Source organism: Alternaria alternata, assembly GCF_001642055.1.
Source record: "Alternaria alternata strain SRC1lrK2f unplaced genomic scaffold CC77scaffold_15, whole genome shotgun sequence".
NCBI lineage: Eukaryota > Fungi > Ascomycota > Dothideomycetes > Pleosporales > Pleosporaceae > Alternaria > Alternaria alternata.
The window spans coordinates 268,994-294,037 of record NW_017306204.1 but is presented as its reverse complement, the minus strand read 5'-3'; the positions used below and the strand labels follow the sequence as shown (position 1 = coordinate 294,037).

General features: G+C 51.8%; 11 protein-coding genes and 1 non-coding gene across 12 annotated transcripts; 4 read left to right on the top strand and 8 right to left on the bottom strand.

Annotated features, from left to right (window-relative positions):
- Positions 1-159: 159 nt before the first annotated feature.
- CC77DRAFT_198541 (hypothetical protein) lies at positions 160-1,315 on the bottom strand. Its single transcript, XM_018530576.1, has one exon. It carries the CDS (start codon positions 1,046-1,048, stop codon positions 491-493), a length of 558 nt encoding a protein of 185 aa, XP_018383940.1. The 5' UTR covers positions 1,049-1,315; the 3' UTR covers positions 160-490.
- Positions 1,316-2,028: 713 nt separating this feature from the next.
- Positions 2,029-3,087, top strand: CC77DRAFT_198530 (hypothetical protein). The gene has a single exon (XM_018530575.1). It carries the CDS (start codon positions 2,129-2,131, stop codon positions 2,735-2,737), a length of 609 nt encoding a protein of 202 aa, XP_018383939.1. The 5' UTR covers positions 2,029-2,128; the 3' UTR covers positions 2,738-3,087.
- Positions 3,088-4,905, top strand: CC77DRAFT_198774 (hypothetical protein). Its single transcript, XM_018530577.1, has 3 exons — positions 3,088-4,266; positions 4,318-4,590; positions 4,642-4,905. The coding sequence occupies exons 1-3, from the start codon at positions 3,438-3,440 to the stop codon at positions 4,725-4,727; spliced, it is 1,188 nt and encodes a 395-aa protein (XP_018383938.1). The 5' UTR covers positions 3,088-3,437; the 3' UTR covers positions 4,728-4,905.
- A 460-nt stretch (positions 4,906-5,365) lies between these two features.
- Positions 5,366-6,584, bottom strand: CC77DRAFT_1073423 (hypothetical protein; the record flags this gene model as incomplete). Its single annotated transcript, XM_018529185.1, has 2 exons — positions 5,366-5,932; positions 6,348-6,584. 2 exons carry the CDS (start codon positions 6,582-6,584, stop codon positions 5,615-5,617), a joined length of 555 nt encoding a protein of 184 aa, XP_018383937.1. The 3' UTR covers positions 5,366-5,614.
- A 2,691-nt stretch (positions 6,585-9,275) lies between these two features.
- CC77DRAFT_t61 lies at positions 9,276-9,360 on the bottom strand. The gene has a single exon. It is a non-coding gene; the product is annotated as a tRNA-Asn (tRNA).
- Positions 9,361-9,661: 301 nt separating this feature from the next.
- CC77DRAFT_198512 (hypothetical protein) lies at positions 9,662-10,960 on the bottom strand. Its single transcript, XM_018530573.1, has one exon. It carries the CDS (start codon positions 10,716-10,718, stop codon positions 9,846-9,848), a length of 873 nt encoding a protein of 290 aa, XP_018383936.1. The 5' UTR covers positions 10,719-10,960; the 3' UTR covers positions 9,662-9,845.
- A 285-nt stretch (positions 10,961-11,245) lies between these two features.
- On the bottom strand, positions 11,246-12,792 carry CC77DRAFT_1022077 (alpha/beta-hydrolase). The gene is made up of 2 exons (XM_018525387.1): positions 12,356-12,792; positions 11,246-12,301 (listed from the first exon to the last, which is right to left on the bottom strand). The coding sequence occupies exons 1-2, from the start codon at positions 12,589-12,591 to the stop codon at positions 11,341-11,343; spliced, it is 1,197 nt and encodes a 398-aa protein (XP_018383935.1). The 5' UTR covers positions 12,592-12,792; the 3' UTR covers positions 11,246-11,340.
- A 339-nt stretch (positions 12,793-13,131) lies between these two features.
- Positions 13,132-14,540, bottom strand: CC77DRAFT_939783 (mannan endo-1,6-alpha-mannosidase; the record flags this gene model as incomplete). The annotated part of the gene is made up of 3 exons (XM_018534693.1): positions 13,132-13,691; positions 13,759-13,872; positions 13,937-14,540. Coding segments are annotated over 3 exons (1,278 nt in total), but the record flags the coding sequence as incomplete, so codon positions are not given.
- Positions 14,541-16,191: 1,651 nt separating this feature from the next.
- CC77DRAFT_940025 (hypothetical protein) lies at positions 16,192-17,812 on the bottom strand (the record flags this gene model as incomplete). Its single annotated transcript, XM_018534706.1, has 2 exons — positions 16,192-17,477; positions 17,536-17,812. 2 exons carry the CDS (start codon positions 17,810-17,812, stop codon positions 16,192-16,194), a joined length of 1,563 nt encoding a protein of 520 aa, XP_018383933.1.
- A 565-nt stretch (positions 17,813-18,377) lies between these two features.
- Positions 18,378-19,336, bottom strand: CC77DRAFT_910639 (hypothetical protein; the record flags this gene model as incomplete). The annotated part of the gene is made up of 2 exons (XM_018533644.1): positions 18,378-18,851; positions 19,010-19,336. Coding segments are annotated over 2 exons (801 nt in total), but the record flags the coding sequence as incomplete, so codon positions are not given.
- Positions 19,337-19,527: 191 nt separating this feature from the next.
- Positions 19,528-22,962, top strand: CC77DRAFT_1022075 (hypothetical protein). The gene is made up of 6 exons (XM_018525386.1): positions 19,528-19,819; positions 19,872-19,955; positions 20,004-20,130; positions 20,181-20,349; positions 20,398-21,000; positions 21,046-22,962. The coding sequence occupies exons 1-6, from the start codon at positions 19,791-19,793 to the stop codon at positions 22,548-22,550; spliced, it is 2,517 nt and encodes an 838-aa protein (XP_018383931.1). The 5' UTR covers positions 19,528-19,790; the 3' UTR covers positions 22,551-22,962.
- A 458-nt stretch (positions 22,963-23,420) lies between these two features.
- On the top strand, positions 23,421-24,606 carry CC77DRAFT_1063167 (Ribokinase-like protein; the record flags this gene model as incomplete). The annotated part of the gene is made up of 3 exons (XM_018528605.1): positions 23,421-23,482; positions 23,568-24,066; positions 24,121-24,606. 3 exons carry the CDS (start codon positions 23,421-23,423, stop codon positions 24,604-24,606), a joined length of 1,047 nt encoding a protein of 348 aa, XP_018383930.1.
- Between the last annotated feature and the right edge of the window lie 438 nt (positions 24,607-25,044).

Here is a 25,044-nt window from a genome sequence, read left to right as displayed (position 1 = left end):
TCCTTGACTCCAGGACGCGTAAGGCCTTGAACCTTGTGCTGGTCTGCCCTGCTCACAGTGCTTCTGTCCCGGTTCAGTATCATCTCAAGCAAGCATCCTGGCACAACCTTGCCCGCGCTGCTGGTTGTTATTGCTTTCTCGGTCCGTTCCTGGCAGCTTCTGACAGCTGTCTAACTAAGATGAAGAGAATATTCATTGCATGAATGGCTGCGCCACCACCAGCACTTAGTATTGATGCGATCTTTGAGATATTGTTGATTTGCTTGTGTTTGCGCTCGGACTCGGACTCGCGTTTATGACTGCTTTTCGACAAGTGCCTTAAGACGGTCAAGATTTGCATTGCAAGTCCTGTAACAGCGACAGAAAGTCACTCCAGTCATTATTGCCGGTGGCACATGGAACCAAAGTGATGGGATGGCCGGAAGATAGTGAGCGAAGAGGTGTGAAGATCCTCCCTGACTCGTTTCAAGATGTTCTATTTTAGACGTGGTCATAGGGCGGCCAATGATCTTTTAACCTGAACGTCTGTGCTATGTCCGCTCGCATTTGCGTCTCGGTCGCTCCGGATCATGTCGCAGAAAAACGTTACGTAGCTGAAGGCATATATGAGGAGATTTACGCTAGAAAGAAGGCTGCCGTTTGGATCTCCGTTGGTGATGGGAGCTCCTTGTTTGACCTCCTTGTCGCGTGTCCCGCGAGACGCGCAAACGGTGCACCACGGCACTTGCCCGAGACTTTCCCTGGTGGTTGCAGCTGGGAACGAGTCAAGCGTTTGTCGAACAAAGTGAAACCTTCTCGAAGCATGTTCGCCATGGTCCTTGATCATTTCACGAAGCGCGGTGGTGGAGGTTGATGCGGCAGCCAGGGCCACTTGATGATCGCCATCCGTGCCGAATGACGCACTCGTCTGGGCTGTGATCGCACGAAAGTGGGCAAGTTGAACGACAATGGTTTCGTGACGCGATGGCTGTGTCCTGCAAAGCCATGCTGTGCACCTTCGCTGAGCTTCCAGAAGGCTGCAATCTTCCGAGGGCACGTGGACGGACATTCATGGTGAGACGGTCCGGGCACAGGAGCGCGCGAGGCGTGTGGCGCGCCAGAGCGTGCAATTCAAGTGTCAGTGACAGTGTAAGGCGCCCTCTTAGCCTGGAATAAACGGGCGGTGGTCAGTGTTTTGCAGTGTGCCGTGTTGAGGAGATGACGGAAGGTTCACGGCAAGAACCAGTGAGGTTTGCCGGCAGGAGCGACCGAGATGGCGCTAGCCCCACTGTACCGCAGACGTAAGATTCGAGGAGTCGCAGCGTGGAGAAGATATCGCGAGGTCGCGGCTTGAGTATGGATGGGTTGCGCCAGTCGATGATTCTGAAAGGGAAGGTCCCTATTCGCAGGATCAGGATCGACGAGTGAGGCTGATGGGTGAAGTGGCCTAAGGCAAGATCGACCACAGGCGAGAGACCCCTGCCCGTGGACGGGAACTTGCATCGTTGCAGAGATGAAAGGACAGATCGAGTTTGGAGCCCGAGATAGCCCCTAAACTTTCTCTCACACCTGTCAGCACCTACCTACACGAGACACTGCCGACCATGAGGCTATCCAGGTTCGACATCGGTTTGGTGATTTGGCAGCAGGAGACGACGCAGGCGCGCTTCATGAACCGAACAACGCCCTGTTGCGTGAAACAGGTCGGAAACGCGCTCGTCGAGGTTAGTCTTCCCACAGTGCGCCGGGCCCCTTTGTCATCAAGCTCTTCACGCGTACTGGCGGACAAATGCCATGCGTCGCGTGGTCACTGTCCTGCTGCCAAGACCAGCTGGGTGAGAGGAGGAGTTCCTGGGCCAGCGACCTGCGACATTTGGCCGCTGTGGAGCCGCGAGGCGGGAAACGCCATCTGGTTGCGCCGAGGAGAGACGGAAGAGAGGCCACGATGAAGTTGCTGGCTTTTGTCATTGTGCCGCTGACATTGTCGTCGTCCCGGCTGCATCCAGTGGTGGTCACGCAGAGCAAACGCGACGATGCCCTGCAGTGTGGCTGCCCAGACGCCTGCAGATCCACCATGGGCGATCCGTTACCATGGCAGACAGGGTATCGCTAGCCCCGCCCTGGCCATATCGGAAATCGGAGACTTCGCATGGTCGCTGTCATTCAGAGCTCATGGAGTCGTCTTACTCGTCAGCCCTCGCTCGCCCGACCTGCAGCCACACCCACTTCTCAGGTACCCACCATTGTTTTCTCCTCTAGCTTCAACACCCCGGTCCAAGCATTTACAGTCTGTTCGCCGGCGTGGCTTGTGAACTACTTCCTTTTTGCTTCCCACACTGCCCGATGCTCTCCCAATGTAGCGTCTCTGCATCACTTCCCGCCCACCTCTCCTCCTGCCCTCATCCAGCCTGGCTGCCATCGCATCGCCGACCACACCACCCCCACATGCACCCTGGTGAGCATCTTCGGCAGAAGTGAACTGACGTCGAGCTCACACGGGCGCCATTGCTCCTCTCCTCTCGACTCTTATAATAGAGCCTTTCTGTCTTCTCTACCCGTGGGCAAGTGCATGCGATTACAAATTTACCATCCGTCGCACTTTCTGTCTGGTCTCGGACCGAACGCTTCATTCGTCTCTGCATGTACTCCCGCTCGCCCAGTGCGCTCCAAGACACTGTATCGTGAAGAACGCCAGCGTACGTTTAGGCCGTTGAGCTACCGCAACGCAGACGTTAGATTGTTTGAGACCATCTCCTAGCCCGGCCTCTACTCCGTCCGACTCGTTGGAACACTGATCTGTTTGCAAGGACTACCCTTCAAACATCTCACGCATAAGCGTCGCCTCACCACCAGCCCATCGCTCACAGGGTTCTCCACGCCTGCAGTTACCGGACAATTTCGCTGTCATCTAGTGGCTACGTGTTTAGCTGATCCACACTACGCACACATTTTCTCCAACATTACCGCATCGGGAGGACCAATCCCGGACCTCAGAGCATTGCATTGCAGTCATCTTCCTGCAGCTAAAGCGAGGATATCCTGGTGGCCGGCCGAGGCTCTTGCGCGAGCTTCTTTTCCTGCATCATTGGGCTCCATTGGCCGCTCGTCGACGCGTCAGGGCTGTGTTTATATCCAAACCATCTGGACCTTGGAGCATCTCTTCTTCCAATTTCGGACGTCATACATCTACCACCATTGGCCCACATCAACCATCAACTCTTTCTGGTCCTTCCACGCATCCCGCCAAAAGACGCATCTCTTACGCACCTCTCCATCAGTCCGCGCATACCTCGACGACACTTGCGCCCTCGCTTCTCCACCTCTTGCGCCGGCCCTCCATCACCTACATCCCGCAAGCCTGCAAGCTGGCCAATTACGCGACGCCGCCAGTCTCGCCCTTGGGGTACCGGGCACTCGAACCGCCCTTCAGTCTGCAGTATAAAGGCGGGCTGGTTGGGATGGACAATGACCGCCGGCCACGGCATACTCCCTCAGGTTACGCGAGCCAGCAAGGCACGCTCCTTCCACCACAGGCGTCGTATCCAGTGGTAAGCGCACCCGATCGCTTCAGGCAGCCGCCCTTGACAGCTCCTGCCCCACCTACCTCCGTCCCCTCTTCCGGAAGTCGCGCCAGCTCTCAGGGTTACGGTTACGCTTACGGTGAAGGTGCACAGTTTGGCTCATCGATTCAAGCATCCCCCGTAGCCTATGCCACCCAGGACTATGCCGCCGAACAGCAACAACAGGCTCAGCGTGCACCCCAGCAGTACTCGCCCTACGGCCAGAACATAATGTACAGCGTGCCCGGCGCCCAGGCTTCGGCGCAAGCCTCGTCGCAGTATGAGCCTGTGGAACAGTACCAGCAGAATAGGGACTCGGCTATACAGGTCCTGAGCACCGGCTTTGGCGTGGCACAACCGCAGTACTATGAGAGTGGGCCCACGAGCGCACCTGCCTCTGCCATCGCGGCGCAAAACGTTCCTTCTCAGTATCCTTCGTTAGGTTATTCAGCACCGCAAGCCCAGGTCGGCCGAGAAGCACTTGCGCCCGCCTACTCTGCCGCTGGCATGACGGACCCCCATCAGGCGCCCTCTCAAGGGGCCTACTCCCAGGGCAACTACAGCGAGCCCCAGCCAAACAGTGGCAATGAGTACGACGACTTCTACAGAAACTACCAGAACGAGCTCAAGAAGACATTTGAGCATGTACGTGACGGCCGCCTTAGCGAAGCCGGAACACTGCTCTTTAGAATGTCCGACTGGCTATTGCACTGGGCTGAGACGCTGGGTAAGTTCTCCGGTGCCCACAGTATCGAGCGAGCAGCTGAGTTGACCGCAGCAGGCCTAGTACGCGACGACGAAACCTACTACCAGCAGCGTCTGCAGTTGTGGGAAGAATTCAACACCTGCTGGCTCACTACACTGCAAAAGCAGAAGACCATGACGCAGGAAATGACCACAACGGGCCAGCGACCACAACCGCCAAAATCGCTGATCGACTATGAGTTTCTTGAGAAGATGGGCACCCAACTCGTCAAGAATTGCGACGCCATGGAGAAGCACGGTCTTGTCGACTACCAAATGGGTGTATGGGAAGAGGAAATCGTAGCGAGTCAGTACCACATCGCGTCTGCTCTCCAAGCACCTTGCTAACGTTGCGCAGTGTTGACTTCCTGCATGGACCTCCTCGAAGAAGTCGGCGCTGGTCCCTCAGTACAACGACCTACGTCTACCGCGCGCCGGCGGTGATCTTAGCAATCTCAAGTTACGGTGATCTGCTTGATGGCGTATCGCAGTGCCGCTCCCGAGCGCCATCGAGGCGGCGCATTGACACTCATCTCGAGAGGCTTGCTACACGTCGTCCCCGCACACGCTTGCGTCCGCACCGTGCGCTCACTGGAGCGCAGTCATCACGACAAGAATTGCTTCTTTTTGTACATATATCGTTCATGGGGCGTATTCTTACATTGGTTTCTTTTGGCAGTCATGGAGAGGGTCAAGGTATCAGCCGCTTGCTGTGGAAGTCAATCTGCATCGGTTTTCCTTTATGTCAAACACTTGCATCCACGGTTCTCTCCTAGCTGTTCAGCATTTCTGTCACGTCATTACGTTTCTTTTGTAGCCTTTTGGCTTTGCTCGGTTTTTCTCTCATATCCGCATTTGGAAAAAAGTGGGGAGATCTTATGGAATGAACGCAATGGCACGCATGGTTCATGTTCACGACATGGATAGATGCATCTACGAGCATTTGGACATGCTTGCTTTCGCTGTTGGGTTTTGGTGCAGGAAAAGATGATCCGGCGCGGGCGCTTGGGGTATTTCATGGGGTATATGATGACGCACGGGTTAATGAGGTGGAACACAATCGATAGAGCCGAGACGAATGCATGTGGATACACCGGATCACCCTTGCGCCCTCGCAGCTTCCGGTGAAAACGCAACGCAGGAACTAGAAACCTCGATCAAACCAAGTATCTCTTCTCGGTATTGGGCGGCAACGATATAGTTCTGTGAGCCTGAGAAGGTAGGGCGCGAACGCCAGCTGTCATGCGTGGTCGGGTTCCTGGGTCTGCTGCATCGACGTGGTTGGGCAGCAACTGTAGTATAGGATTGAATTTGTACTAGAATTACATGCTTCATTGCAAACATCCTTGTACCCGAGGTAAACTGAAGTGATGTTCTGAAGGATCAGGCGTTGTTGAGTCACTCTTCCAAGGTTCAGTGGTGCCTCCCTTGTCATGCTTGTCAACAGGGATATTCGTTCCTTCTCGCCTCACGATACCGATCTCGACTCCACCCGCAGACGCCATCGCAGCCTCGTACATTGACAGATGCGAGAATCCGCCGCGGCTGATTACCATTCGACGCCTTGGACCGAGAGAGTGATGGCGATCATGTGCGGCGACTTGGCGACGCCATGTTCGCGTCTCATGCATGGCTCCAGGCTTTCGCGGCTGTCAAAAGCAAGATCTGACCTGGAGCTACGGGAACAGAAAACCGGATCGACAGGCGCCACAATCATCGCTAACAAGCGAGTCTAGCTGATCATATCTTATCACAAGGACATTAAGACCTTGCTGCGCATCATGGCGCCCGGCTATTGAACATTGACGACGATCATACAATATCGGAATATAGTTGCCATATCTCCAATACTTGCTGCTAGACCCTACTTGGGCAATGGCGCTTACAGTTTCATAAATCATCTTCAAACAGGTCCGTTCGCATTGAAATCAAGCAATGTAGAGCACGCAGTAGCTACCATCGTGTGTAGCGCTGCCTCAGCACTGCTCCACCTACTTCGATACTCTGTCCCAGCGATGTCGATATGCCCTAGCATTATGCGTGCGCTGTTTCCGGGGTACGCACCTGCTTTCGCGATAAGCTGAAGTCATCACTCTCGCATTCTTTAGCCACCGGAACGCCTCGATCCAGCAACCAGATCACCACCAATGATTGCGCAGCCGAGGACCCTAAAGGCGGGAGACGACCGGCTCGTCTCCCTGGTTCTGGGAGCACATCAGCTCCTCCATCGTACATGAACGCCGAAGTAGCAGCGAGGGTGGCTACATTGGACGCCTTCGATTCTGCAGCCACCTCTGACATCTCGCGATGCGGCTTTTTGCACAAGCCTGCACAGCTGCCCGTAACAATGAAACGGCACTTTTTCCACATGCGCGACAGGGACGGAACGCGTCCTGCCGAGCGTATGAGGCTGCATACCACACGTAATGCAAGGGCACAATTATTCAGGCTGCACATCCTTTTTTGTCGAATCAAACTTGTACCAGACCGACTCGTAATCTCAACGTGACAGCATTACGAAACTTGAGAAATGCAAGCCTTTACAGCTTCTCGAACATCTGGCTACACAAGGGATTGTGGGACCTTGCACTATTGTGGCGTGTCAACACAACCCACCCATTCAGAAAATGCCACCTCACATTTACCCAGCACACTGGTAGCCATTCAGCATTCTTGTTCTGCTGCGCATGATTACTACGAAACGACCATTGCTTCGATTCAACGATACTGTTCTACTTTGGCTTGCCCGTCCGACCTTCCCAACATCTGGCAAGCGACTACGACGTGCTGATAGTGGATTGTTGAGGAACAATAATGCCATGCTTATGCTCCCTACATGTTGCACAGAAAATAGTGCGAATATGACATCCACGGCCAGCTACAAAGTGGCATGCGTCTCTGGCGATCCATGTTCGTAAGCTATCAGCTATAACATGTGGGCGTATCAGCCACCAGGCACATAGCCTAGCTGTTGTAGTCCCCAGTGCTGCAGGGCAGAGTAGACGTGCGTCGGGAAATTACTTGTTGTACCCGCATCGCCACATTGCGACATTTGCAAAGGGGGCTTTTTTTGTTGGCAACGAGATGCTTCCGGCAGTTACACGCTTCGTGTTCGCACAGCGCGTCAACCGCAGAGCTCAAAGGCATTGAGAAGGATGTGTTCCGCATTTTGTATGGCAACAAATAGCGTAGTGCCTTGTCAGGAGTGTAAGTTACTTCTAGTACTGGTTTCTATATGGCTTGAGCAACTCTTCGGAATGCTCTAGCAATGGATGGATGTGCTCCCGGAAACTTGGCCCCCTCACATCGTACGCCTGTCCAGTGTGTAAACTTTGAATCTCAAATTTTCGGATGCACATATTCACCAGCATCCTCCTACTTTGCTTTCATCAACACAATTACAACTGTTCATCTCTCTAAATTATGCATAGGGTCGTTCAATAATAATAATAAAATCAGATCATTTGTTGTTTGTCAAAGACTGCTTTGACAACCAGGGACATGTAGTGTCGTAGTATGGTTGCAGGAAACCCAGCCCGGCTTCTCTTCAGGATCACGCCTATGACTACTTCTAAATCCTGTCATCCTCAAAATACCAATACCAATAAAGTAAAGCATGCTTGCTGTGGTAGCCAAGCAGATGGGAATAGAAACATAAACAGGAACGTACTATGGCTAGTGTTTTCGCTATGTTGTTCATTAGGCGTCATTGACATTGAGATGCTATCAGCGCGAAGTCATACATGAACGCCTCAACGACAGGAGTGAGAGACAACACTTTTTCACTCGAATACTCACCAGAAGAGAGCCTTAGCTTAGCATGTGTATCCACTCTCTACTTTCAACTCAAGGAAGTATCATACGCTACGACAATGTCGCGTCTTCGTCTTGTCTAAAACCGAATATACCATTTATCATGTGTAAATTCCCATTGCGCTGTTAATCTAAAGTCAGCATTGCTAGACCAGAATCAATGTGTCATCAATTATGAGCTCATCAAGTGCGAAAGTGACAGAAGACATTCTTATTCTGCTTTCTCGTTTCGAAAGCTTCCAAATCGGCCATGTGACTTCGTCCTTCTTTAGACCAAAACATACCACAGTTAACAACATTTTGGTCTTCTCTTCTTGTCCTAAATGATGCCATTTTGGTAATTTGTGGGCACGTTGTAGTATACGATCATATCCACAGCAGGGTTCAGGAAGACACCTTTTTTACTTTGTTTTTCTAGAAGATGTCAACAAGAGTAAATGCGTCTGCCTGGTTTTGAAAGAAAAGCAGCACGCAGTTATATTTCCTAGTCCTTTTTTCCCTTCGTCTAAGAAAAAGGAAAATGAGCTCTGTATGCGCTGTCGCTCTCCATTTCTGGAAGATGAGTGGAAGCTGAGCATGCATCTGGGCTCTTCTTCCAACGAAATCTACCCTTTATCGATTCCGCGGAGTTTATGCCTTTCTTTCTATGTATTCTCTATTTGATTTTAGGTGTCGACGAATCAATTGATAGCTGTTCTTATCAACTCCATGCTCCTCACACTTTTACAATCACTGCCACACCCGCCTTGTGCGACAAAAAGGTGGAGAAGGATGCTGTATGTGCTGTGTACACGAAGAATGAAAACAAGGTGGAGTAGTTCGTGTGCCGGCATAATTGCGAAGTTGTTGGCTTCTGTTTATGGTTGAGGTCTTGCTGCTTCTTTCTAGTGATGGTGTAGAGTATCGAAATAGAGTATGCTAATCCATATGTCAGAAGCTGGAGAACAGGAAAATTAAGCCAATAAGGACAGCATAATGCAGGTTCATAGAGAACATGCGGGCGAAGACGAAAGAAGCCGTTGATATGACTATATCCTAAAAATCTTCGATTTTCTTTGATTGTTTCGAGAACGTAGTCGTGGCAAAACAGTACTTCTGAATACATGAAGAGCAGCTTCCCTCTACTTATCAGTCGCAAAAATCGGCAAAAAAGATGAAGTAAACAAAACAAAAAGCATCCTCCTCCGGGAAGGCTCGAACTTCCAACCTCCTGATAGCCACTGGTGTAACAGTCAGACGCGCTAGCCAATTGCGCCACAGAGGATTTGTTCTGAGAATCTGCAAAGCATGACTTCATGTCATGGTGGTTCCAAACCATAGAGTCAGTTCCACACCAATGAAGACATCTAGTAATTGCTACATCCTTGCTGAGTTTTCGCATCAAACGCAATGACCCTGCTTCTCATATATTGTATTTTGCAGATCTCTTTGTTCAGTGTTCCCATGACGATGTGCCTATCCACGCACAATAATGATTGCGGACGTACTCAGAACATGCGTTGTTTTATTCGAGCGGTAGTCATGTCGTCTGGATTCCAAGTGAAACCGTCTTCTTCAGTATTCTTGGCTTCGGGTATGCGATGTTTGGCATGTGGCTGTCGCATACTTCCATCCATACTGGTGGTTTGGAAGTTTCACGTCCGGTCTTCGACGAACGATTTCAATATGCTTGTTCGCCAGTGACGAAAAGTTAGATGATCGTGGCGGATTTTGCTCGTCCGAGTAGTGCTTCGTCTTCCATTACACGCCTCAACTCCCATCAACCTCAAAAGCCCTCACGAACCACGCATGCCGTCCACTCCCTACAAGTCTCGCCGAGACTCGCGGCATGTCATTCTCTTCAACACTCCTCTCTTCCTCAGTCAACGGATCCGACCACTCAAGCCACGCTTTGTCCTTAAGACAAGCACCCCACGCCAAAGTCTTACTTGGGAACATGCCAATGCAAAAAGCGCTTTGCGGTCCCTCATGAAGCGCCAGAAAAACCACCTCCTTGCTAACCTCGTTGCTAAGATCCTGCTGACTATCAAAGCGGGCCGTAGGCTGACTATCAGGATGCGGGATATCTAGCCTCATAACCCCGTTGTCAAACTTGTGGCTCTTATCCTCCGGTACAACGGCCGTAACACCTGTGCGCTGCATGGTGTGCGAAACAATCTTAATGCGGCCCGTTGGACTCAGGTACTCGCTTCCATCCAGCAGCCCTTCTCTTGAGAATGAATACGCGCCATGTCGAAACGCAGCGGCAGTCACGGTATCGATACTGGAATACACGCCAAGGAACTGGCTTGGTTGTGTGTTATACGGATAAGGGACGTATTCCAATGCGAAGAAATTAAGCGGCGGCGTAATTGCACCCACAACGCTTGCCGGTCTGCGTTTCTGCAATCTGTTGCGAGGCCGTTCTTGTCGTTCATGTAGGGATTCTACTTTCGGTGGTTTGTGTAATTTGCCGTAGGTCTGGGGTTTGCGTTTAAGGGTACTAGTGGAGCTTATCATTGTTGGGTCGCTGTTTGAGCGTCTATGGTTGCTGCGGCGCCTCTTCGTATCGACTCTTTCTTCGTATTTAACTTTGGCATAATTACATATTGTGCCTAACTCTCCGAGTTGGAAAGGGGCCATCGCGATGATTATTGTTGTTGAAGCCGTGCTAGCCGGTCTCCGGCAAAGCGAGTGACGCGAGGAGATCCGGCAGAGTAAAAGAAAGAATGTGAGAAAGGACGTTTGACGGGCAGCGATGGGCAAAGGTAAAAGTACAGGTGTTGCGAGTTATTACCGTAGCATGCTGGCCTTGCTCCGCAATGGCACGTTTCACCTTACGACGACGGGGTTAGACGTGCAGCATTGTTGCAGGTAGGGATGTGTTATTGGTACAAGATGCGTCATACGGAGTGACGCAGCCAGACACAGCCACGTACGCTAACCCTATGCGGCTGTATCGATAAATCCTTCATCGGTCCCAAACTTGCCTGCCTGATCAACATCATGGTCAAAGTCTGGACTCCTGACGGACGACATGTGAACGTAAAGGCTAACAACTAGGTGCGATTTCTACTGCGTTGGAAACTTAGTCGAGCTTCTACAACGGCGGCCATAACTGAGCAACACAATCGACAACAATTATAGGCTTATCGTCCATTCACTCACTTCTCGACATGATTTTCAGGCTGAAGATGTTGAACCATGTGCACATCATCATTCTAAACTTGTGATGGAAATTGTTGACCTCACCGCCTTAACCACTTCATCTCCAAGCAGCCTTGACCCACTCCTCGACATCCGCCCAAAGCGTCTCAGGCCTCTCCAACGCCGCGAAGTGCCCACCACTCTCGTGCGCCCTGAAAAAGGCAATCTTTGCCGTCTTCTCTGCCCAAGCCTTGGGGATAGGCGCCAGTTCAAAAGGGAACCAGCTGTACCCCGTCGGCTTGTCCACATATTTTGTTTCCTTAGCCTCTCTGTATGTGTATATTGACGTAGGGTAGCAACCAGTAAGCCAGTAGAGGGTGATATCAGACAAAATGGTATTGAGTGAAGGTGTAGTGGAAGGATCAGACCACGCAAGGAACTTCTCGCCAATCCAGGCTAATTGTGCAATGGGCGAACTGGAAAGTACAAGACCGATGGTGGAAGGTTTGGTGCCATGTTCGATTGCATAGGCCCGGCCGACTTCCATAAACTCGGTCATCCTCTGGATACCTTTCTTCTCCGCTTCACTAATATTGTCTTCCGGCGAAGAATAAGATTGAATGTTCCTGCTGTGCATGAAGTTGAGATGCATGCCTTTGCATTCGACGTACGTGGCTGCTATCTCTCGCGAAATGAGACTGCCAATATCACCGCCCTGGACGAGGTATCCTGATGGCCCAAATCCAAGGGAAAGAAGAAGCTTGTGCATGATGCGGGAAGTGTCCGCAACTTTCCAATCTTTTTGTAAAGGAGGGTCAGATGACAAGCCAAAGCCAGGGAGAGACGGCGCAATGATGTGGTAAGGGAGAGTATCTGGCGTGTACTTCTTGCGCAAGAGATCCATAAGAGGCAGAAACTCCAGAAATGAACCTGGCCAGCCATGAAAGAACGCTATAGGGATAGCATCTGATTTGTTCGAGAACAATGCCACAAAATGGACGTCGTAGCTGCCGCTGTCATCGTCCTTGATCGTAGTCTTGAAGTTGGGGAAAGAGTTGATCCGGTCCTCTTCCTTGCGCCTATATCATCACATTACAACAACATCTTTCGGATCGTTGCGAGAGTATACATACCAATCGAACTTCTCAACCCATTCCTTCTTTGTATCAACGATCCACTGCCGGCTGACTCCAAACTTGCCATGGCTTCCCTCATCTTGCTTGTTCTCGTACGTGTCTTTTGCGACTGGACTCAGTTTGAGCAGAGTCTTGAATTCCTGCAGCTTCTGTTCTTCGACGTGCAAGTCGAAGGGTGTGGGTTGCTGTTGCGCACCTGCTGGCGTGGAGCTGAAGGATTTGGTTGACGTCATTTCTGTCATCTCTTCGGCGCTGGCAAGAATCGTGATTGTAGGCTTCAGGGAGGTATCCGGTGATTTTCTGTAGGTGACAGCTATAACAGTAGACTTATATCTTGTCGTGAAGTTGAAGCTGCAATCGGTGAGCTTACAAATGCCTGCTGGGTTACGTACAGTACACTGCGCTAAGTCTAGGATAGGCAATCACCATTTGACCTCTTGTGGGGTATGATCTGCACACTTATGTCATGGCACGCCCTCTCATAGGCCGCAGCGTATACAGATGTCAATCGGAGCATTACAAATGCATGCATATCAGAACTTACACGCGTGTAGTGCTGCGAATCAAAGGAATTGCAACACACTTTGGCGTTGCAACACTAGTTGGAGAAACCTGCCTTGAATGCGTGACCCTCGTATTGCTAATGTACATCGTATAATGTACAGCTGTACTGCTACAACTCGATGATAGAACTCTCCGTATGATTCTTGCATCTGTCTCGCAAATTCAGGCAATACGATGAACTGAAAACTTGTTTTGGATTGGAAACGAACCTACTCGCTCATAATAAGCCAACCACCTCCACCCAAAAACACAGCAAATACTACTATAGTAAGAATTGCCGCACCAGCTTTATCCCCCGTCGTGATGGCGTCATGCTCAATCCGCACATTTCCCCCGTCACTACCCGCGGTAGGGTCATTCTCACTGATTCCACCAGTATCGAGTCCCACGGGCCCAGAGACTTGATCAACAAGCAAGTTCTGCATGACTTCCAATGCAGACATTTGCTCTCCAACGCCCACTTCTCCATCATTCACACCGCCTCGCCACCACCTGAGGCCGCATCCACCTTTTCCGGCACTGCATTGTTGAGCGGCGGCTGCGGCGGAGGTGCGGAGTTTTGGCATGATCCTGTCGCGGGTCCAGGGAGCGCTCAGCATCGTGTAGCCCATCCATCGGCTGAGGTAGGCCTTGAATGAGCGTTGGTCGTGGTCGCATAGTCCGTTGCGCTCGCAAGCCATCTCGATCATGACACCTGGGGCGCCTTCGGCGTTGAAGAAGATGTCTGTTCCATTAATGATGCCACCCAGGCGCTCTCGCCACCTGCCCGCTGCTTCCTATGTCACGTTAGATATGCTTGTTTACTTGCGGATGTCGAATGAGCCTTACCGCATCACCGTTCGTTTCTGACATGTTCCACAACGCTGCAACGCCAGACATGTGGATTCCAGCGTTGTAGGTCCATTGGATATGGTTCTTTTCTGTGCAGTTCTGCCTCTCGCTGGTTCCGTCTGTAACAAGGAGATGTCAAGTCAGTATATGCATCACCTGAGGTTTTTAGGCTGGCGTTCTTACCGAAGAAGTGGTAATCCGGGCTAATGAGACCGACAGAGTATTGCCAGTCCCATGCTCGCTCCGCCCACTCGACATATGTCGCGTTGCCTGTGTACTTTGCTAATCTTGCTGCAATGTTAAAAAACGCTCCATTTGAGATAGTGTTTTTGTAGTCGAATCCATTGTTGAATCGGAAAATTTGCCAGTTGAGTCCACCACCACAGGTCTGGGTATTCCAACGCGGTGCCTGCGTGTTGAATACTGCGATGGCGAGTGACAACCACGACATCTCTCCCTCGACGTCCGGAAGCTTAGTCTCCGCTGCGGACATGGCAGTCATCCCCCAGAAAGCTTGATCGTCATTTCCCAGTGTACTGGTTTGGTTGTCCGGCATGAAGGCTTTCGGGTTTCCAATCTGATGCACCATTGCTTGCCGTGTAATAGCATTATATGTGTCATCGCCGGTATAGTACCAGTAGTCGATGAAGGAATTAAACATGGCTCCGCATAGCCACCAGTAGTAGGGATCTGGCAAGTTTCCGGGTACATCGCCCGGCCGGTCACCAGTGTACCATTCTCTTAGACCTGCCGCCACAACTTTGGTAGCTTCTCTAATAGAGGCTGGCTACGTTAGTGGAGTTTGAAAACAGTCGCAGTGTGCCCACCTGGATCGTCAACATTGAGCTCCAGCGCGGATGTGGCAATCGGCGACAGCAGGCCAACCGCCGCAAAAACAAGGTTCGAAGGTCTCATTGCGGGATCTCCGGGGTATCACTAGAAAGTAAGGTGTTCGGAACTCGGCATGCGTATGAAAACGAAGGTGCCTGAGGCACTACACAGCGAGCGATGTAGTGGAGCCTGAGGTTGGTAGGATGATAGTGAAGGAGAGTGAGAAGGCCAGGACAGCAGCATTCTGGGGCTGCGAGTCGTGATGTTATGAAACCCCTTCCGCCTTCAGCCAAGTAACGGCGCTGAGCCGCAGCAGTAGCTGGGCGACAGTGCAATGCTTGGAAGTCATCCTTCCGCGTTGGTACGAGGCTAGGGTTGGATCGTTTAAATGACTACGAAACCCAGAAAGGCTTGGCGATCTATTCGGGCCCTGGATACCATCTCCTATCATAATTGCGCGCGGTTTCCGTTTGACATTGTACAAAGGGGGTGGTGTGCGTAATGCAAGTCGCCAAGTTTGGAGATGACATTGGCGTTGCTTGGAAATGTCTTGGGCGCCGAGGAGCTTAGCTACTCATAACGCCGACACGTCGTTCCGCCACGTCCGGGCGACTGCACTGCGATCAAGGAAATCGCATTTGTTCCTGCATCGTGGATGATGCGGGGAAGATCAAATGCGCTTCGCTACACGTCATTGGGATCGCGCGGGCCGGATGATCGGGTGCGACGCGTGCTAGGGTTGTGGTGCAGCCGGGTATCCGAGACAGTCGCGCCAGCAGAGAAGATGAGAAGTGATTCTTTCGGATGCAGCAAGTTTGCGACGTTAGCAGTTGATGGTCAGAGCAATGCACGTGCACGATCTAGAGTGCCCACCTGGATAGGCGGCATTGTGAGTGCGGGGGAGGGTTCCTGGGATTGTCAAATCTCATATTGTCTAACATACCTAGGTATGCTTTGGGGAGTCAGGACGTTGGTGTTTCACAGTTCTATTACTTTTCCTGCATCGCCAAACCCTACTTATTGTGTGCACCTGTGTGTACGTGCTAACGAACTATCGTCAGCAAAATCCCAAAAATAGCCAAAATCAAACCACAAAGACAGAAACTTTGCCTTTTTTGTGCGTAACAACAACCACGTGTAACAGAACCGTCGATGGAATCAACGTGCTGCATCTTGCTGTGGACGTAGAAATCTCAACTGCCTGATTATCTCCGAAGTCCTCATAGTCACACACTGCACATTTGGCTCAGGAAAGCGATCTGATTCCTGCCTTGGCTTTTCGGGATAGGCGGACAAAGCGTGTTGTGGTCTTTTGGTAGCTCTGCGTCTGAGCCAACCCCATTCTCGGTGTTGGCCTAGGGTAGGGAAGTCTTGGTCATCACATGTACGTCACCGTTTTGACTACACTGCCTTAAATGGTAAAGAAGACTGGGGTGCATATAGGTACATACATTAGTGAGATTGGGTTATTGAGGCTAGAAGGGTAGTTAGGTATAGTAGGGAATAGCGCGCTCACCTTCAACCATGCTTTGTCTGGTCGATACAAAACAGCAGACATACACTCGAAAACCGATTGAGTACTTTACCCTCCAACATCTCGCTAGCCTTCAATGACCTGCGTCGACCTTCATCTGCTCGACTAACCAACTCCTGAAAGCTTTCGCCTTGCTAATTGTTCCTATAGCCGCCGTCGTGTCCATGTGGCTAGCAATTGAGAAGGCTTCAACGACATGCACCGCCGCTGCCTCATCATCTTCATCGAAAGGTATCAAATCTAGAAACTGCCTCAGAGTGATGGAACCCAGCTTGACTCGCAACTGTACGATATAATCGACGCTAGTAACGTCCATGACGGTCAGTGATGTTGGTGTGATAAGCTCCCATCCATTGTTCCTAGTAGAGCATTGTCGAGCGTAAAGCTGCTCGGCTGAAGCTAGCTGTACGAATGCTCGAGCGACCGCGCCTTTGGTAGTGGTGTGTGTTTTTGAGATTTCTAGAATTTCTATGAAGTCGTCTAGCGAGGCGGTTCCTATAAAGGTATGTCGGTGCTTGTACTCCAGATCCCGTTCTTCTGCGGGCCATGTATCCGATTTGGTAGCAGGATACGCGGCCTCGTCGCCAACCAACGGCTGGGTCAAATCCTCAGTATCAGGCTGTCTAGATTGCTGGGTTCCGCTGCGCTGACCAGCATGCGAGTTCACTGGGAGATTCAGAGAAATTCTTTGACGGTGTCTGCCCCTGTGAACATTGGCTGTGGGCTCTTTAAAGGGATTTGCCCTGAACAAAAACAGGCCATCATTCGTCTTTGCTCTCGACCGCAAGGAAGTTGGAAGTGTTTCGGCAACGTCAACGGCCGAACTAGACGAGATGTGCCGGCAGTGTCGGACATACCTCCTCGACATTGGAGTCGGTTCGTAATCTTTGACTTGATTGGCGCACTTGGCTGACAATCTCTTCCCTAGGATGTCGTTGTGATCTGTGCAATCCGGAAAGTCTTCACCGCAGCCTGACGGGCTGACTGGACATAGGGGCGCATCTTCAAAGAGGGTCGCATCCGAGGTTGGCGATGCTGTATCACTTGGTACCTCAGAGTGCGTTGACCGAACACTGATTTTGGATGTACAGTCATCTCCAGAGGGAGGGAAGCGAAAAGTGGTCAAGATCGGGTATTCTTGTTTGGCCATGTCTTGCGACGCTTGTGTTGCAGTACTGCATTCATTCGAAATTGGTTCTTCGAGATAGATATCCTGATCATCTACGTCCGCGACTGTTGGCGCGGTCGGGGCGTTTCTATCCGTCTTGGGTTGTAAAGCCAGCAAAACAGCGCTGCTGGTACGTTGGCGCTTTGTGGTTGGCACCCAAACGCTAGATTTGCGTGAATGCACTATCGTGGCTCTATGTTAGCTTTCGTCCCAAGAATTTTGCCAAATTTGTACGTGATTATAACCTACTTGTTGCTTCACTGGTCCTGTCCAAAGCGACAATCCTCATCACACCTGTCTCTGTGCAACAGTGCTCTCTCACTGTCGGTGACCTGAGTGGCTGTGAACTCTCCATCAACCTTTGCTCCTTTCGTGATCCGTCATGCGACACGTCCTCAAACGTGACACTCAAAAGCTTGACGTGGTGGTTGGGGCGACCGCGATTGGTCGCATCACAGCAAGGCTGTTTCCTTCGGCGCAAATATTCGTTTGCGACCGCGCAGCGAGCAACAGTTGATGGCTTCATAGCAGCTATGAGTCTGTATGGTGTTCGTACGCTTATAGCGACTGCGCGCAGGGGGCCGTCGGGCGATTGTTGTGACGGAGTGAGGAGCATGCGTATCGAGAACACATGGCAACAAACAAATCCGCATTCCACTCCCACCAGCCGGAGTAGCTCCAGACGATCGAAAGGATATAGGACAATTAGAAGCGCGTAGTACAGCCAGACAATACGTATCATCGCCTCGTTGGTGAGCGCACTCCCCAGGAAGGAGCCAGGGCCAGGTTTCTCATCAGCTATCAACTTGAACATATATCGACCGCTATACACACCTTGCCACCGTAGTCAATAACGATACCGGGTTGTCAAGAGAGGTGAGTGGTGTTGGCTGGGACGGCGCCAAGTCGAATATTATTGTGACATCTTGCGACCCTAACCATGTGACGGCTGACAGATAAAGAAGGAACAGTACAGGGCAGGATAACTCAACGACAACAGAGACGAACATCATGAGAGTGTCAACGCAAAGCCATCGGTGGTTGTCTAACTCATTTTCTTTGCTTGGAGACCAGGCATTTCAAGCGCCTATTCCCCTGCCCCGTCCACGCGCTACCCGAACACTGTGAGGGATGAATTTGAGTGAAGACATGCTGGAAGTTAGACTGTCCATGGGGTCGGCTGACTGGACAGCAGTAGCCGGCTTCGTGGCAGTAACTGTTGCTGCCTCTTCGCGTCCGAGCCCGCGACCACCAAATCCTCCACGCCCATGAAGCTTGGTGGGATACCGACGAGTATCTCCCTCGTCCTGTTCCGTATCCATGGTATCGCCTACTATGCTTGCATTCGACTCACCTCTCCGCCGTCCAGTAGCGTTGCTCGCTGAGCTCATGGTAGAGCTTCTGCGTCGATGAGAGGGTATTAACATGCTACTTCTGCGGTCTATACCATCCTTCACAACAATGAAGTCGAACTCGCGGGGAAATTGGTGTTTGTCTATACAGTGCAGGCGGCGCTTTTGTGGCGTGCTGCACATGCGATCGCACTCCGGTAGAAGACAGGCATACTGTAGGTTATCAGCTACAACATTCAAACGACAGTACTATAACCCCGCATACCTCATCAATCTCGCTCCAATGGACAGGTGAAGGCGTCGGGAGGAAGATGCCCCTCGATAAGGGAAAGGAGCGAACACGTGACAAGCTATGTGCGGAAATGACCTACCGTTTTCTCTCCTTGATCTCGTTTAGCAGCATTGATGGGATCGTGGTACTCTGCGATGTGCAGATGGAGATAATGCTGATCTGGAAAGTTCTTGTGGCATTCGCTGCATCGGTTCATGTGGACCTGCTGATAGTGCACATCGTGATCCTCAATAGACGCGAAAGCCAGCGGCTCGTGTGGAGGCAGTGAGCACTTCATGATGGTTGGTTCGTCAGAGATGGCAGATTCGGTATCTAAGTGGACAATCTTGATGTCGACAGACGTCTCACGCGAGTAGGGTGTGCTGTCTGATGACGAGGAATCGCGGTGTGAGCGCTTGATCCCCATTATATGTTGATTGGGGTTGATTATGAGTGTGACAAGGCGTAGATGAGAGGGGCAGTACCTTTTACCGGCGAGAGTGCTGTCTCGCAGGGCTGTTTCACCTTGGTGTTGGCCGTGTGGTGGAGGAGGGAGATTTGGTACTCAGATAGGTTGAGCCGTGGTACCTTAGCTCCGAGACTGCTGCCCGCTAGTTCGCGACTCATCAACCAACCTTACTTTCTCTCACCTCACACGACGGCCATCGCCTCCCACTCTGACGCCATACATCCGCGTCTTGGGCGCTGTTTGCCTCCGAGACCCTTCCGATCGCTGATTGTCCTACACGCAGGGCATACAACTTCACCATAAATGGAGCACGCCAGCCACAACGTCCGCCGCCTGCTCCGTGCCTTCGTCTGACCTGCCCGCCGACCGTGGGGTCACATAGGAACGTCGCCGGCTCCTGCACACCGAAGGCATGGCCGCGAACACTGAACAACTTGACAGGTGTGTCCTGGCGTCATCACGACCATGCCCGCCGAGTGCTAATAGAGTGTAGGCGGGCCAAGGCGATTGAGAGGGAGCTTTATAAGCGCGCTGATGGCGGTTCTTCGTGCGCCGAGTTAGCTGCGGTACTGCAAGAGTAGGGCACTATTGCCGCTTCCAGCAGGCGACGACTAACGCTCGACAGGTACCGCGCCGCCTGCGAGGCCCTCATCTTCTCCAACTTCGAGTACGCATCCGCCCGCGAACTCCAGACGACGCTGTGGAATGCGCACCTGAAGGTCAACACCAAATTCAGGCAGGAACATAAACTCGTGCGTCATCGGGACAACAAGGGCAAGAGACAACGCTAATATCTGGCCAGCTCAAGCGCTCCAAGGACCATGTTGTCGAGATCCGAAAGTTCCAGAAGACGTATCTCCAGTTCATCAAAGCCAGCCAGCGCTTCTACCGCCAGTACATACTGAACCTTGACACTCAATTCGACGGCATTCCAGAACTGCGCAAAATCGCCCAAAAATGGAAGGATGATAGTAAGCACGTCCGGCTCGCTCCACGCGATGCCACTGACAGTAGAGCAGCCTCCAAGTCATCACCGCGTCAGCGCATACCCGCGAAACTCAAGACACCGGTCCTCATCTCTTGCCACCAAACGCTCATCCAACTCGGCGATCTCTCCCGCTACCGCGAAACCGAACTCGTTGAGAAGAACAAGGAGCGCAACTGGGGCCCGGCTAAAGGCTACTACGATCTCGCCGCAGAGATATATCCAGATTCTGGGCATGCGCCAAACCAACTCGCAGTAATCGCGCGCGAGGACGGCGACCACTTCCGCTGTGTATATCACCTCTATCGCTCGCTAGCAAGCAAGGAACCGTACCCGTCGGCCAAGGCAAATCTGGCAACTGAGTTCAAGCGCGTCATTACCGCATGGGATAATGGGCAGCTCATCAACAATCACAAATCAGCCGACGGTAATACCGGTCGGGCTTTAATTGCTTGGTTCATCAGACTGCATAGCAAGCTCTACAAGGGCGAGGAGTTCGCTGCTCACGATGAGCTAGAGGGCGAAGTGCTCAGCCATTTGGCTATCGAGCTTAAAGAGCGCCCATTGGACTCCATTCTGACCAAGATCATCCTCATAAACATGTCCGCGGAATATTTTGCGACGGTGCAGTTGCAGAGTAAGCTCCTCAATCTTCACAAACTGACTATGCTAATTCCTATAGGCGAGAATCCACCCCCGAACATCATGCGCACATATTTCTATTACCTTCGTCTGAATGTCAAGACATTCTTTATCCTTTTGCAGGTTCTACAACCTGAACTGGATCGCCTGTCCGAAGGCAATGACGTGAAGCATCAGAACGGCGATCGCGCCGCCCACTTGTCCGACAAGATCACAGCTGTAGCACGCCGCATCCTCCCAGGTCTTCGCCTGTACAGCACCTGGTTTACGCGCTACTGGAAGGTACTCAACGCCAATATCGCGGATACATTGAACACAGTAGATGTCCAGGAGCTCTGGAAAGCCTATGCTGCGACGCTTTCGCTTTTGGCCTCGAGCTTCCCTGTCGATCAGCTTCCGCAAGAGAACTACATGCTCGAGGAAGACACGGACACGATTGGCTTCGAGCCGTTGATCCACCCAGACACTATGAAGCTCTGGTATGACGGAGATGTCATGAAGCAGAAATGGACTGAGTTAGAGCGCAACCACCCGAACGTCGAGATGCTCATGCGAGTCAAGGATCTGCTCATCGACGGTTTGCTCCTCACGCAGAATGATGATGCTCCGCTGGACTTGGACTTGGCAGGCTCACGATTCATCTACCGAGAAGCAGGTCTACCATCGGAGCTTTTGGCGAGTCCCACGAACCGACCTGACGGATCTCCCGTTCTGCCGGTCCAAACAACCGATCTGCCTTTATTTGAGCATACGCATGCGCCTATTCCAGATGACCAGAAGTCACACTCTGTTGCGGCAGCTTCGGAGTCTGCATCCACTACGCTTGCTAAGGATAACGCGATGCGCAACATGGTGGACGATCTGGTAGGTGACGAGACTGGACTGGACCCTTTAGTTGAAGAAGACGAAAATATTCCGCCTACACCACCAGAGCAGACATTCGATGACACGGCCGTTGTCAACGATAACACATTTGTGCCTGCGGCATTGTCGATCAACGACTTGGTCAACTCGGTTAGGAACTACAAGCCCTTGTCTCCCGCTCCCATGCCCACGATGCTCTCCACGCCAATGGGAAGGTCCGGTTCTACTTCTTCTATCCGCCAGCCACCGAACTTGCCCTCTGTGCCTGATGGTCAGTGGAACTCGAATTCTATTTGGAATCGTACGCCTGGTCCAGCATCTCCCTCCATGCTGAACACCAACGGTCTGGGTAATGATCTCCGAAGATCTCCCATGAATAGTATGAAACCCAGGTTGTCTGGCCATGTGCGAGGTGACTCGGCAAATTCGCTCCTGAGCGTCGAGACTGGCACTCCTATCGCTACTCGGGCTCCTAGCGGCATTGGTAGTGGTGCTGCTTGGGGAACTCAGGTCGGCAGCCCCTCAAACTGGGGGTCGGCATATGGCAGTGATTTCAACAACCACCACCAATACGCATACGCAAATAGTGCAAGCATGGCGAGTCCGCTCCTGTTCAGCTCGTACCGTGATGGTGCTGAGAGCTCTTGGGGGCGCACCCCTCCAAACGGCCAAGGCGGTTGATCTGACCCCAACGCAGCCGTAGCAGGCTGCTCAATGCTGTCTTCTCATCAGTGGTTATTGTCATCAGACATGCCGTTCGCCAGACTACCCGTTCTGTGTACTACAAGACTGTCATGCCCGAGCTGAGGAGCTCGTTGGAAGGCTTCCGAGAATGCTCTCCGACTGAATGAGCGCACGTATCCTTCTGAATGCTGGATGTGTGTTCCTACAATGCTTTCGCTTGCGAGTCAGAACTTGTTCTTGACGTCGGTCGAAGATCAAGGGGAACTTACTTAGAAGGGGAATTTTTTGCTTTACAGACTGAAATTATTGCACTATTGCTTGGGTTTGTCCTGATTGCCTGCTCGTCAGGCTATTGTTGGGCTTGATGCATGGCTTATCTTCCTCAAACACCAAGACTCTGAGTCGTTGGATGGAAGATGGGTTAAGTTTCAATGCTCAACCTCTAGCTTAGGAAGTTTTGTTTTACTTTATCATTATGACATGGAGTTATGCGAACACTCTTGATTCTTGACATTCTTGTACTGCTGTTCTCGACAGGCTAATTATATTTCGACTGAGGTAGCGGTGGCCTGACATGTCGTGAGCCTCGTTCGAGAGCAAGATCTTGTCTAAAATATACACAACACTCGAAGAATTCGTCCTTCTCCTGCATTACATATCTGATCTTCCAAGATGTCGCCCTCTCTCGCATGCTCGGCGAGATTGTTCACTCGGCTACACCTTCCTTGTTTGAGTCGGCGCATGCCTATCGGCGTAATTTTTAGCGTGGAGCTTGCTGCCCCTCGCTGTCCGAAACCCTGCCCCACATTCAGCACTTTCTCTCCATTACGACACCAACAGAACCTCTTTTCATCCACTACAACCAAAATGCCTGGAAACTACGAACTATTGTGCCTCGAGAACCCGCTTCTGGACATCCAGGGTGTTGGGTAAGTCTGCTTTTCCTTTGATTAGGGCCACAATGCTTCGAAACAACTGCCGAGCAGCACAGCGACCTTTGCTAACAGCTAGCAGTGACCAGGCTCTCCTCGACAAGTATGGCCTGAAGGCCAACGATGCTATCCTCGCCGACCCAGAGAAGCACATGGGCCTGTATGAGGACTTGCTCCAAAACTACAACGCTGTCCTCATCGCTGGTGGTGCGGCACAAAACACCGCCCGTGGTGCAGCTTACATCCTCGAGCCCAAATCGGTCGTCTACATCGGATGCATTGGCAAGGACAAGTACGGCGAGACTCTCGAGAAGATCTCTGCCGATGCTGGTGTCAAGACTGAGTACCTCTACGACGAGAAGACTCCTACTGGTCGCTGCGGTGTTGTCATCACTGGCCACAACCGCTCCATGTGCACCGACCTCGCTGCTGCGAACAACTACAAGATCGACCATTTGAAGCAGGACCACATCTGGAAGCAGGTCGAGAATGCCAAGGTCTTCTACGTCGGCGGCTTCCACTTGACCGTCAGCGTGCCGGCTATCAAGGCACTGGCTGAGGAGGCTGCTGCCAAGGACAAGGTACGACAAGTCCTGACGTGCTGAGGGAAGATCAATGTACTGACTGAATTCTAGCAATTCATCCTCAACCTTTCTGCGCCCTTTATCTCACAGTTCTTCAAGGACCCTCTTGATGAGGTCCTCCCATACGTTGACATCGTCATCGGCAACGAGACTGAAGCCGCCGCCTTCGCCGAGGCGCATGGCTGGGAGACCAAGGACGTGAAGGAGATTGCAAAGAAGATTGCCAGCACACCCAAGAAGAACACCAAGCGATCCAGGACTGTCATCATCACTCAGGGCACTGACCCTACCGTCGCCGTAACCGCAAAGGAGGGCGGAGACGCCGATGTCAAGGAGGTTGCCGTACACGCCATCAAGGAGGAGCAGATCAACGACACCAACGGTGCCGGTGACGCTTTCGCTGGAGGTTTCGTTGCTGGTATCGTCCAGGGCAAGCCGCTCGAGAAGGCCATCGACATGGGTCAATGGCTCGCCAAGCTCAGCATCCAGGAGCTCGGCCCTTCATACCCGCAGCCCAAGCAAACTTACAGCAGCTAAGCGTCCTCACATCGAGTGAGCGCTGAAGCTCGTGTATTTCAACAATCTACGAGGGCATGCCTCCGCGAGAAGGTTCGTGCTTACCATGCCTAGCAGCTGTCGTCGATGTGCTCAGCTAGGTATAGGTATCGTCGAGGCATCGTGATGGTGTTTCTGGCGTAAGACAAAAGAAGGATCTGGCCTTTCAACAGCCGGAGATAGATACCCTCAGCTTTGATGCTGCTAAAACAAATGAACAAATGAACGAATAAGACAACCAAAGGGTCCATGCTATGCTTTTACAAGTGGCAGTATTGCGCCCGATTTAGTACGCGTGTACCTTCTTCTTAATGCAAGAGCAGAAGTATTTTCGCCATATACATAAAAGCCACTACTGACAGATCAAGTGTGTTACTACTATATATACTCGCAGTATCCAGTATAGAGTTTGACCGCGAA

Excerpts from the sequence above, each read along its gene's own strand:
- CC77DRAFT_198541 (XM_018530576.1), bottom strand. The coding sequence starts at position 1,048 with ATGTCCGTCCACGTGCCCTCGGAAGATTGCAGCCTTCTGGAAGCTCAG.
- CC77DRAFT_198530 (XM_018530575.1), top strand. The coding sequence starts at position 2,129 with ATGGTCGCTGTCATTCAGAGCTCATGGAGTCGTCTTACTCGTCAGCCC.
- CC77DRAFT_198774 (XM_018530577.1), top strand. The coding sequence starts at position 3,438 with ATGGACAATGACCGCCGGCCACGGCATACTCCCTCAGGTTACGCGAGC. Across the intron at positions 4,267-4,317 it reads GCACTGGGCTGAGACGCTGG|CAGGCCTAGTACGCGACGAC; the intron begins GTAAGTTCTCCG and ends AGTTGACCGCAG. Across the intron at positions 4,591-4,641 it reads GGAAGAGGAAATCGTAGCGA|TGTTGACTTCCTGCATGGAC; the intron begins GTCAGTACCACA and ends AACGTTGCGCAG.
- CC77DRAFT_198512 (XM_018530573.1), bottom strand. The coding sequence starts at position 10,718 with ATGGCCCCTTTCCAACTCGGAGAGTTAGGCACAATATGTAATTATGCC.
- CC77DRAFT_1022077 (XM_018525387.1), bottom strand. The coding sequence starts at position 12,591 with ATGACGTCAACCAAATCCTTCAGCTCCACGCCAGCAGGTGCGCAACAG. Across the intron at positions 12,302-12,355 it reads TGGGTTGAGAAGTTCGATTG|GCGCAAGGAAGAGGACCGGA; the intron begins GTATGTATACTC and ends GTGATGATATAG.
- CC77DRAFT_1022075 (XM_018525386.1), top strand. The coding sequence starts at position 19,791 with ATGGCCGCGAACACTGAACAACTTGACAG. Across the intron at positions 19,820-19,871 it reads AACACTGAACAACTTGACAG|GCGGGCCAAGGCGATTGAGA; the intron begins GTGTGTCCTGGC and ends AATAGAGTGTAG. Across the intron at positions 20,131-20,180 it reads TCAGGCAGGAACATAAACTC|CTCAAGCGCTCCAAGGACCA; the intron begins GTGCGTCATCGG and ends ATATCTGGCCAG.